General features: G+C 32.2%; 1 protein-coding gene across 3 annotated transcripts in view; it reads left to right on the top strand.

Annotated features, from left to right (window-relative positions):
- Positions 1 to 7,085: 7,085 nt before the first annotated feature.
- Positions 7,086 to 12,661, top strand: part of LOC143079686 (leucine-rich repeat serine/threonine-protein kinase 2-like) — an 83,945-nt gene continuing 78,369 nt past the window's right edge. For 2 of the 3 annotated variants that reach the window (XM_076255187.1, XM_076255178.1), the window contains exons 1-5: positions 7,086 to 7,320; positions 7,564 to 7,655; positions 8,946 to 9,025; positions 10,685 to 10,773; positions 11,442 to 11,582. In XM_076255187.1, the coding sequence (XP_076111302.1) occupies positions 7,098 to 7,320; positions 7,564 to 7,655; positions 8,946 to 9,025; positions 10,685 to 10,773; positions 11,442 to 11,582 (625 nt within the window). In that variant the 5' untranslated portion in view covers positions 7,086 to 7,097. Of the gene's footprint in view, positions 7,321 to 7,563; positions 7,656 to 8,945; positions 9,026 to 10,684; positions 10,774 to 11,441; positions 11,583 to 12,661 lie in introns of those variants that run through there. The other variant, XM_076255197.1, reaches the window with a different exon arrangement.

Raw genomic sequence — 12,661 nt, 5'->3', positions numbered from 1 at the left:
CTCAGCGAGAACATGGATTGTCTATACTAACTATATTAGTATAGATTGTCCCTGGATAGTCAGTATAAGAACTACCCGGTATCCTTACGTCTGGGACCAGATATTTTATGTATTATATATATCTACTGCATGGGACCTAAATGAGGACTTTATATTGCCGTGATATCATTAGATGTATCAGTATGCCCAGTGAGGTTATGTCACGAGGTCATATAACCTCCTTGGTATGCCTGAGCTTGTTAATAAAATGTCCTAAATATGGAAAATCTCTAAATGGAACCCCTGAATTATTTCCCAGCACAAACTCCTCAGCACCTTTTATCACGGTCCAAAAATCTGTCCAAAGCCTTTTAGTTTATTTAAATATGTGTTTCGAGTTGATTGTGACGTCCATTTTCACACTAGAACACATTTTTGTCTAGTGGACAGCCAAAGCAGGCGAGGGTATAAATCTTTTTTTTCTAATATAGGATTTCGCTATATTTTTCTATAAATGACGGGAAAATACGAAAACCAGCAAGAAAACTTGAACATGACTCATCGGCATTAATTGTGCCGGGTTGTGTGGTGTAACATTAGTGTTTATTGTGTAACCCGTTTTCGCCTCCCGACAGAATGCATGGAGTCATTGCCGTTTTCAAGATGTGTCAGAGGTTTGGTGAAGCTTGGACTTTTCTATGCTGTGTTTTGTTGACTGTTGTTTGTCTTTTCCGCTTCGTTTTTTAAGCATGGCTTAGTTTTCCTTCACTGATAATGTAGTGTTGTCTAACAACGAAAATGCGCGTTCATAATATAAAATCAATATAACTTTAAGCTTATGGCCTACACAAGTTTCATTTGAATCAAAGACATATATATAGTATCATGTACGTCTCTGGGTTGGATAGATAAATTATGCTAGATGGATACCTGTGTTATATTTAATATAATTGTTTATAAACAAGTGTTAGTTTTGAGATATCTAAGTCTTGAAGTTAAAAGAAATAGCAAACCGGATTGTCATACTCATAGTTAGTGGTCAGTCCACTCCTGTCACCATTTAACGATTCTTTTATTTTCTTTTATTACATCTTCTAACATCGGACTCGGACTTCTCCTGAACTGAATTTTAATGTGCGTATTGTTATGCGTTACTTTTCTACATTGGCTAGACTGGTATAGGGGAGGGTTGAGATCATCTTATAAGCATGTTCAACCACGCCGCAATTTTGCGCCTGTTCAAAGTCAGGAACCCATGGCCTTTGCTAGTCTTGTATGATTTTAATTTTAGTTTCTTGTGTATAATTCGGAGTTTAGTATGTACTAGTATACATATTTTTAAGGGGCCAGCTGAAGGACGCCTACGGGTGCACCGTGCGGGAGTTTCTCGCTACTTTGAAGACCCATTGGTGGCCTTCAGCTGTTGTCGCTTAGACATTATCCCCATTTCCTTTCCACAGGCACTCGTCTCAGATCCCCCTTATATACCTGTTATAATAAGGTATATACGAAATTTTTTTCTGAGACAAGTGCCTGTGTAGTTCCTTTCTCAATTTTAGATAAATTATGTAATTTCAAGCACTGTTTGGTAGTTACTTTCCCCGGCGCCTCGAGTTCCCATTTTGTTTGCAGGTCCAAAAGATTTTTGTAGAGCTAGAGGAGATGCTGCTATTGCATGTTCCATAATAAGTAACAGCATCGGCTATAAGTAACAAGTCTTGGAAGTCCAAATTTGACATTCTTCTTCATCTTTCAGTAAGTGGCCACCGTCAACTGATTGACTATCATGCCACAAAGTGACATTTTTGGAGTGCGCTCATGAAAATAATTTTAAATTTATATATCTTTATAGGTGACATAAGTAAAACTTTATTTTGATTCGGCAAATTGACAAACATATTACAAAATAAGCTCTATTGTATTTTTTTCTTTCTGATCAGAAACCAGACTGAGTAACATATATGCCTCCCCCTTTTTGAAAGTAAATGGTCAGTCCCTAAGTTAAAAATATAACATGATTTATGATTTTTCTTTTATCATTTTATAATTACTACTCACTGGCACTGCCATGACTTTCAGTCAATTGAAGAACATCGCCTTCTGGCACTGTCATGACTTTCAGCCAGTAGTAGAACATCGCCTTCTTCCATACCTGTCAAGTGACCCGTATTCTGCGGGTGTGACCCGAGATTTTCACAATTCTGAGGGATCACCCGGAACACCCGCCGGGTCATTGAAATAACCCGGGAATTCCGAAAATGACCCGATTTCACCCGTATTTCTTAGCCTTGAGATTGATTTCATAAGTAATATTCCTTTGAAATACCGGCAAATTTGTAATTCTTCCATGAACAGGAAGTTCATCTAGCTATGTAAACTGTCAAATTAAGTGACCCATTAAGTGCATGGCTTCACTTGACAGCTTTGGTGTCAAACACACTGTTAATTAACACCAATTACCTTAGCTTTAGGTCGTAAAATTGTACCATTGGTTTAAAAACTGAACTCGAGTTACTTCCCCTTATTTTTCACCATTCAAAATTATTCCTTATATTTATGTTTTATGGGTGAAAAAGATTATATCATAAAAATATAAAATTCAAATACATATTGAAAAATAACTTTTCATTATTTTTATACCTTTATACAATTTTTAAAAAAAAGTTGAAAATTATTTTTTACATTTATACTTCCTTTAACTGTATTACTATATTTTATCATAGTCTAATTTCCTTGTTGAATGAAAAATATTGTGGATAAAGGCTACATGGTCAATAGTTTCAAACATTTAAGAATTACATTAAATTCTAGTGTTTGATGATTGTAGTATATTTTCTCAAAAAGTAAAGCACATAAGACTGAGGTACACAAATTTATAAAAATCTTTAAAAGTTAATGAAATAATATTTAATTAGATTTAAAATGATTTAACAAAGTGAACATGCATTGATGTTTTGGTATCTTTGATATACATTATAAGAAAATGTACCATAAATACTGAAATTCAGCTCGAAAAAGTTCGTACGCGTTATGACCTGAGATTTGATTCTTCAATGCAGGTCATGACCTGCATTTTCATCATCACAGGTTGACAGGTATGCCTTCTTCTTTGTCATTCAGTACGCCATCCTCATGCTGATAAATGTGCCTGAAAACAATGATGTCACTATGTTGTGCATATGTGGCAGGGCATAATGTGGGTTCTTAAAATTCTGGTTACAGGCAAATATACTGATACACATGACATATATCATGTTTATAGATATGAGAAGATGTGTTATGAGTGCCATCCAGGGCTTCCAAAAAATATTTGAGCCAGCCGGACATTTCATATCTGATCCCGATTTTAATCCCTTAAGACTTAGTCACAAAAGGCAATTATGGTAATCAGATGGCCATTCCAATGATTGACATTACATTTTAAAAAAAAAACGATTTCAAACTTTACTTTGATATGATATGAATTTGAGGTTAGGATGTTACTGTTAAATTGGCAGTGCATCATTCAAAGTGTGCACATCAGCGTGATCATATCTGCCATAGACTTTTTATTTGTGCAAAATGACATTGTCAAAAACTTTACTTTCGTTTTCAACCGGATGTTGACTTGACAATGGTAAAACATGGACCATAAACGGATACATAAAATCCGTGTATTTTTACAAAGCACGACTGAGAGAAGAAGCTCTTTCCACGTTATTTCTTCAACAAAATACTTGAATTGAACGTTAGATACAGGTATCATTGATAATTTTAGCATTTTTGAAGAAAGTAGGATGCATTATTAAATTTCCCACCTGTGCACATGCGCACACGTGTTCTAGTTCATACGACATAGTTCTGACAATTTTTTATTTATTTATTTTTCATCAAACCATGTTGATAAACTAATTTCTAATAATTTTAATCTTTTGAACGAAAATCAATTAGATACAAACCGCTGAAATGTAAGAAAATAATTGTGATTAAACCAATCAATTTATACGATGTCCGGTACTGAACATAGTTCACCTGTCACCTGAACAGGTAGATTTCAGCTGTTTGGCGTTTTGCATTTGCGCCGATTTTTTCTTTCATTTGCGCCGATTTTTTTTTTCATTTGCGCTGATTTTTTTTTACAGGTAAATTACAGGTGAATAGATATTAGAAGAAGTGGTATGAGTGCCAATGAATGAACTCTCAATCCAAGTCATGTTCTTTTTCATTTATCATTATAGACCTCCTCAGTTAGCCACTTGTACAAATTTAATGAATTATCAATCATAACTTGTATATAACTGTTGTCCCCTGCTCACCACGGGTAGTGGAAGAAGTCCTACAAGATACATCTCCAGACTTTACATTGACTGTACCCGCTGTCTTTCGGACATCTACCACATGGTTATGCTCGTTCTGTGTTTTGACAATAGAATCCGTGGTGACTCTGGCTGTACACGATTTTAAGGTACATTAGTAAAATGTGTTTCAGGACACTTATCATCCGATATGTATGGCCCTCGATGATTAAAGAATTGACTCCTCGACTCGTTTCAGTGTGCAATATGTCTATCATGTTACTATGAAGTTTCAGAACAATATGAATCAAAATTAACATAAATGAACAGCATTTATAACCAGACTTTACCAATAGTATAGTACAGTACATAGTACATGTACAAGTATTAACTTACCTGTAAATCTAATTAGGAGCAAATATAAAATCGGCGCAAATGAAAAAATGAAATCGGCGCAAATGAAAGAATGAATATTTTCAAAATCGGCGCAAATGTCATACGCCCTCCTTTTCAACTACTAATTAGCCTTCATTAAAATTAGAAAGTATTGAAGTAGGTGTTGTTTTGATAGTAATTAATCATCATGTCACATTTATGACCGGAAATGTGTTGATGTTAAAGGCAAAAGATTGGGTCAAAAAGATCGTGAATTATGTAAAAATGACCGAAAAAGCCTTGAAAAATAAAAAGTATATGACCGTTTCATGCTTTGCCCAGCCGGACTTTTACCGGACATTATACAAATGACCGGAATATATGACCGTTTTGGAAGCCCTGCTCTCATCCAAGTCTAAATTTGTAAAAGTAAACAATTATAGGTCAAAGTATGGTCTTTTGCACCAAATACAGCAGGTTTAAACGTTTTAATTGGCACCAATTAAAAAAATTGTAGATTTTCATCCCCTTTAATGCCCACTTTTATTCTCAAAAGTATTCTAATGAATGAATATTCCAAAAAAGTCTATTGAAAGACCAATTCCTGCCAAACTTAAATTCACCCCAAAATTATATTTAAAAAACTGCTTCCAAATAATATTAAATAATTTAATTTTGGATGTAACGTGTCTTCTGATTGGCTAATGTTATTTTGTTATGAGCCCATAGACATAATTTAGTCATGTGACCGCAACGTCATCAACGTTTTTTCACGGTTTTCTATGGTTTAAAATGGTATTTAGAATTAAATTATAAGAAATGACTGTAATATTTTTTCTGTCTATTCGAAATAACATAAAAAATGTGGTGCACACTGTTAAATAACCCGCTACACGCGTTATTCAGTGTGCACCAAATATTTTATGTTATTTCTTCATAGACGGAAAAAATATTACAGTCATTCCTTAAATAGTTAAATTATAGATTATTTTCATAGGAAAAATGCACAAAATAGTGATATCAGATCATTAATACATGGCATTTTTCATATGGCATGTATTATCAGCCCTAGGTTCAATATCAGCCCAAGAGCCGCCTGGCATACATGCGATATGAAAAATGTCTTTTTATTATAGTCTTCAACAATGGAGAAAAATAACAGATTCATATATTGATCCTTTTACGTGGTTCCCAAATGGAAGTTCATAGAGTGAAAAGTTCACTAACGTGGGACCCCAAATTTAGTACATTTTTATATATGAAATATTTCTATCATATGCCTCAACAGAGAAGAAAAACATTTCAATATGGACGAATCAACAATAACACTGTTTGAATCAGTCAACTTTTTTCAAGTAACTTTCTAAATTATGTTTGGAACTTTTAAAAAATGCATTTATTTGATCATTTTAAAAAAAAAAATTTAAAATCATTTTACTCAATTTACTTTCCAGTATCCAAATAATTGTTTTGTACACTACTTTGTAATGTTTTTCACTGAAAACGTAGCATTGAGGTGTATTTTCCGGAATTTGATGAGTATCACTGAAATGCCATGCGATAACGTTACGGAGAGGCATGTGATAACAGTCTACAATGGTCTAAGCATGTGATAAACTTTTCAGATCAGCCCGCTAAGCACCAATTCGAAAAATATGGAATTTACGTTTATTTAATGCTATTATCATACAGTAAAAACTATATGTTGTTTAATCTAAGTATATGATAAATAGAGAATAATACATGACAAAATCTGTATCATATACTGTATCATCCCGAGATACCAATATCAGTCTGAGGGCCGATATTGGTCAAGGGTGATACAGCATGTGATACGGATTTTGCCATGTTTTATATGCTTTATCATATATTTCAACAGGAGAGTATATATGAACTGCTTTTTGATCCCTTGCACCTGGGTTACCTTCAGTTTTAATTTTGTCTTGTTTGAAAAGCTTTAAAAGAACTGCTTAATTACTCATCTAAAGCACCTGGGTAACCTTACAATTTGTGTGCTGTTGTTTTAAAATATTTTGTGTATTTTTTGTGTGTTTTGTATGGTATTTCATTGAGTTCTTTTTTATAGTTGCATTTCATGTGTCAGAAAAAATGGAAACTCAACGTTTGTGACGTCACATGCCAAAGCAATGATGTCATTCCATAAATTGTGTCAAGCCCAAATGACGGTTCATTTAGGCTCAATTTTGAGGAAAAATATTTCTTGAGAAGCTTGCATCAATCAAAACGGACTTTATGTAAAAATAAAAAAAATTTGAGTGTGATAAAGGGTATGATAAAGGGTGGGCATTAAAGTTGCGCAATATGGATTAAACAGCAGGCAATTTATCAAATAGTCAAAACTACTGTATTTACTACTATAAAATATATGATAAAAGTTCTTAAGAGTCCACAGTGTTTTATGTATTTCTACTTTCACTTTTCAGAATAATCAAAGAATATGAGGAAACCATGGAAAACTTGTTTCCCAACCATTTTGTAAACCATGAAATCATCACTAGTCCAGCATCACCTGACTTTTTAGATGACTTTGAAATTGTACCGACTAATTATGGAAAAAATCAAGAAAACCTGTTTAAACTTGGCCATTCTATTGTTAATACATTACAGAGTTGGTCAGATCCTGGTTTGGTCATCTTGGCTTTTTCAAATATCAAGAAACACTTTCATCATGGTAAGATCAGAAAGATTTCGCTGAAAATGTTATGATTGAAATCCAAAGTTAGTTTATCTAAATTGTTACTGGTACACATTGAAGTGACTTTTTTTTATATATTTTGTTGTGCCATTGCCATCTGAAACCTAGTTGTCATTCCTTCATCATGTTCATTAATTTAGATTGACATGAGGATAAACCATAAGTCTTGGACATGTATTTCAAAAATGTTAATAAGAATTATTTTTTTTTAAATTTAAGACGACTTCCAAGATTTTCTTGTTGCCAAGAAGATAGATAAAGTTGTGATGAAAGCAATGGAAATTTTACCTGATGATATAGCTGTTCAAGTGGTGAGTTCATATATAAACAAACTATTTGGAATGTGTGTACATGCTTTTAAGGAATAAAACATTCTAGAAGAACAGTCTTTTACAACTTGACATGTATTTGTAATTTCATATTATGATTTATTTATTGATTGTTAATGTTTAAACACCACTTTTAATTGCCACTTTTGGGCTATTTTGTGACAGCCAATTTTATTGGTGAAAAAGCAAAAGGACCCAGAGAAAACCACTGATATTCGATTGGAAAACTGACAATCCTAGTCAATTAAGATTTGGAGTCTAAGTGCATAGGTTTGAACTCACAACCTCAGTGTTGACTGGCTAGTGATTACAGTAGTAGAACCACTTAGATCACTTTGCCATCGAGGCCCCCATTTCAAATAAGCTGTTCATTCATTAAAAGAGTAGATTTTGCATTAAACTTTTCTGAAAGGAGTAGTTTCTGATGCATGTTGGGTAGAAATCTGCTTTATTAGCTCACCTGGCTCTAAGGCTTTTACAAATTATCCTTTTTGTTTTCACTCAACAAATATGTGGTTGTTGGAGGCTCTTTTTGCAAACAAGACTGAATTGGTGGAGCATAAAACTTTACTATTGAAACTGTATTGAAAATTGTATTGTCATCTTCTATTATAAAAACAGTGGGTTATTATATAGATATCTTTGGCAGGCATGATGTTAACTAAAGAAGGACCTGTACAATCTAAACTTACTTGATTCTGATCATACGAAAAAAAACCAACATAGCCTCCAGATGAGTTCATTGATTCCCATTGGAAAAATGTCAGAGTTCTGTATTCTAATGTGATTATATCAGCATTTAACATCCCATTTACAATAAAAAGATGAGGTATAATTCAGCCAATCAGACAAATTTCTACCAGATACCAATTGATGTAGATGATTAACAACTATAGGTCACCGCTTGTTATTGTTTTTCTATTACTTTTTAACTAAAGGAAAATGAGTGATTTTAGACTCCTTACAGCCTGAGCCACCAATTTAAAATCATGTTTTGTGAGGTATTAATAATGGTTTTCAATAAATGTGTTATTAATGAAGTTAGTTTGCCCAACAAAAAGAATTGATTTACAATGTAACAGTATAAAAGTATATTGTTTGAGCTAAATCACTGTGTATGTTTTGTATTGTTGTTGCTATATAGTTATCCTCTTAAAACTTCTGTGTTTTTATTTTGTAAAAAAGGAAGCAAAGGCCAAAGGAAATTTAGCTACTTATTTAATGTGAAATAGTAATGTTATCAAATAAAAAATGTGATTTTTTTTATTTCAGCTTGGGTGTCAACTATTAGATTTATTTTTTGAGAAAAATGAAGATTTACAAATGAGTTTGATATCACTTGAAACTCACAGGTAAAATAAATTTTGCAGAATGACATATATTTACTCATCAGACTTTTCTGCATTTTTATACCTATATACTTACATGAGGGTTGGGGAATGTGACCAGTGTTCACCCAACAGATTTCACATAGCATTCTGGTCAACAGTGAAATTTTAGATACCATCCCTTGGTCCGAGGACATACATGTAGTTATCTGACTTATCATCCTTTGAATTTTATTGTCTAGTGAGGACAATGTAAAAGTTGCAAATTGTTTTCATATACTTTCCAAATTTATTGGTTGTTCTTTTATGCATGAACTATTAAGTAAGGAGTTGAAATTACATGTTAAAAAAATTTGTGTGCTGAATCTTTATGTTAATTAGTGATTGGGTCTAGTTAAAAAAAGGTCAAAAATTAGTATGTCTGAAGCTATAACTGAATTTTAGACCACCTTAACATAGAATTGTCAATATTTTGAGTTAGAGTTGGTAGACTTTTCTATAATTTTGATTTTATTTGTTCCCAAAATAGTATCTTTTTGAGATAGAGAGCAGGTGCGATTTTGTTTAATTTGAATTGATTGCCTAAAAGAAATGCTCTGTCTTATTGGGCCACTTGATCACATCCATAGCAGAGGGTCTGGACGGGGGTCCTTCATTTTTCTCTTCTTTATTTTTCAGCTTCCCTCATTTTTCTCTTCTTTATTTTTCAGCATCCCTCATTTTTCTCTTCTTTATTTTTCAGCATCCCTCATTTTTCTCTTCTTTATTTTTCAGCATCCCTCATTTTTCTCTTCTTTATTTTTCAGCACCTCATTAATCTTTTCTGTTACCCCTATTTTTCTCTATTCTTTATTTTTTTTACTCTTTGTTCTTCACTTTTTGTCCATTATTTTCTATTCTGTAAACTCCATCCAAACCTCCATATTACAATCTATATACAAATTGTTTCCGATAACATTACATTCAAGCAATATAGCATCACATTACCAAGATGCTTAAAGTTCTTAAAGAGAACACTGGTGACACATTATTTTTCTTTTGTAATTATGTGAATAATCTGAAAGTTATGAACTATTTACGGTAGCATATAAATAGAATATAAAAAATGTGGTATGATTGCCAATTTGACAACTTTCTACAAGAGACCAAATGACACATTAATATAAACTATAGATAACAGAATTGCATTCAACAATGATCAAAGCACATACCACATAGTCAGCTATAAAAGGCACCAAAATGACAATGTAAAACAATTCCAACGTGAAAACTGCCCGTTTTATGTACAAAAAATGATTAAAAAACAAATATGTAACACATAAACAAACGACAGCCACTGAATAACAGGCTCCTGACTTTGGACAGGCACATACATACTGAATGCATATTTTTTAGCGAGATACCAAAGGAACATTCTAACACATAAGTCAAAAAAGAAATTTACAGCACCATGACAAAAAGAGAAAAGGCCAAAAGACAAACAACAGTAAACAAAACTCAAACAGCAGTACACTAAACACAAACAATAGTACACAAAACACAACATAGAAAATTTAGACCAAGCAACACCAACCCTTTATTTTGTATATAATTATAATGCAAGAGAGTTGATTGCTATGCCAATTATCAATTGCGAAAACTGCAATGTGTCGAAATATAACGTTTTTTTTTGTCAAATTTCAGACATATTGTAAAAGTGCTACACGAAAATAAAACAGATCTGGTATTACAAGTATCTGCTCTTAATCTACTAGAAAAACTGATGGGGAAAGGTAAATAGTGTATAATTTTCAACTTCAATAAAACTGCATCAATTGAACATTTGCACCATCACTAGATTTTCACATAGAATATGCAGCGCTTTAAAAGTTTGTGCTAACAGAGCAGGAACTGTTACCATTTCACTTCACCTGAGTGGACCAATGCTTTTGTTGGTGTTAATTGCTCAGTCTTTAATTTTTTGCTCACCTGGCCCAAAGAAAAATTGTTGGCCTTTAATAACCAGTTTTACCTGTTTCTTTTTTTCATTTTTGGCTAAAACAACATAAGATTAATAAAAACTGTAAACAACAAAACGGATGAGCAATGAAAAGATTTACAAACCACTAAACTAAAATATTAGATTCAATTCAAAGGAAGTTAATTACCTTAGAATGATGATTTCTTACCTTGTTTGTAGTTTAGGCAAAGTCTTATATATATTTAGAGAAAAACTAAAACTAGAAAAGATAATCACAAGATCAACAAAAAAAGATCTTAGTTGTGAATTATATTTTAATCAATTCAAAATCTATTCAATGATGGAAATGCACATAGATCTAAGTGAGTGACATAGGCTCTAAAGATCTCTTGTTTTATATTTTTTTTAGTCAATTCTTTTACAAAAGGAAATGTGTGTGTGACTGAAATTGTTTGTAGTGTACATTTATTTGTATTGCAGAAGAAGTTCTAGACCAAGTGATGCTAGATGAATACAATGTAAATATTGCAAATGAAGTATTTACTTGCCTGCACACACACCATGACAACCATGAGATTAAAAGATCAGCCTATAGTATTTTAAAACTTTTATTGGAAGAAGGTATAAACTATTTTTGTTTTATAAGTAAAGATTATTCAGTTTTCTACACATTTATTTCGTAAATATTGGCCTCAAGCCACAACATGAACATTTTTTAGTGACTGAGCGCAGAAAACCAATTTACTCCCAAGTTGTTCATGAACGACTAAAAAGCAACATATTAATTCTGAAGTCTACAGTTTGATAAGACCAGCTCTTAGATTCAATGACCTACTCAGAACGCCATTAAGGGCATACTATACAATTTCTATCCCACTCTGATTTTTTTTATGAAAATTTGCATACAAGCTATTTTTCATCCAAGCAATGCAAATATGTCATAAAAATTATACTTTCATGAGGTTGAAATTTTAGCCATATAACTAAAAAAAAAAATTATTTTTTTTTAATTTCTATCCTCTTTTTTATCAAAAAGATAAGCACAAGTGGATTTTTGGAAAAACATTTAGAAAATTTTCTTGACATATATATGCTCTAAATTTAAATAACAATTTAATGGAATACTTAATTTATGTCATTTGTGCAATTTTTAATATATATTTATTTGATTTAAAAAAAATTATTGTTGACTTTTAATATTCATAAAATTTTTATAATATACAAATAACATTCATATTAAATCAAATCTTATGTCATTTTATAAAAGAGGGATCCATGAACATGTTTTCAAATTAAATCTGTCTAAGTGATAAAAATCAGTTGAAAAATGCATATTTTCCTAATATTTCACAGTTAATTTTACGTTGTGAAAAATAACAATTAAATGTAGCAAAGTCATTACAGAATGTTGTTTCAGAACTCTTTGTTTAAATATTTAGCATCTAGCTCAATATTAAAGTCTAGTACAAACACAATAACTGTGGGGCTGTGGGACATCATGCGTCAGCAGGCATACCCTATAGAAATCATGGAACTGGTCAATCTAAGCATGGTGCAGCAAGTTTCTGTATGGAAATGGTAATAGATCCATTTTGTATTACTCCGATGTATCTTTTATTCAAGTAATAATCCCCTGTAGCAGATATGAAAAGATAATTCCCTTCAATCCTCAATATTTTGCTTCATTCCTTGTCTGCAGT

This window comes from Mytilus galloprovincialis, chromosome 1 (genome assembly GCF_965363235.1).
Source record: "Mytilus galloprovincialis chromosome 1, xbMytGall1.hap1.1, whole genome shotgun sequence".
Lineage (NCBI taxonomy): Eukaryota > Metazoa > Mollusca > Bivalvia > Mytilida > Mytilidae > Mytilus > Mytilus galloprovincialis.
This window is presented reverse-complemented; position numbering and strand designations above follow the sequence as displayed.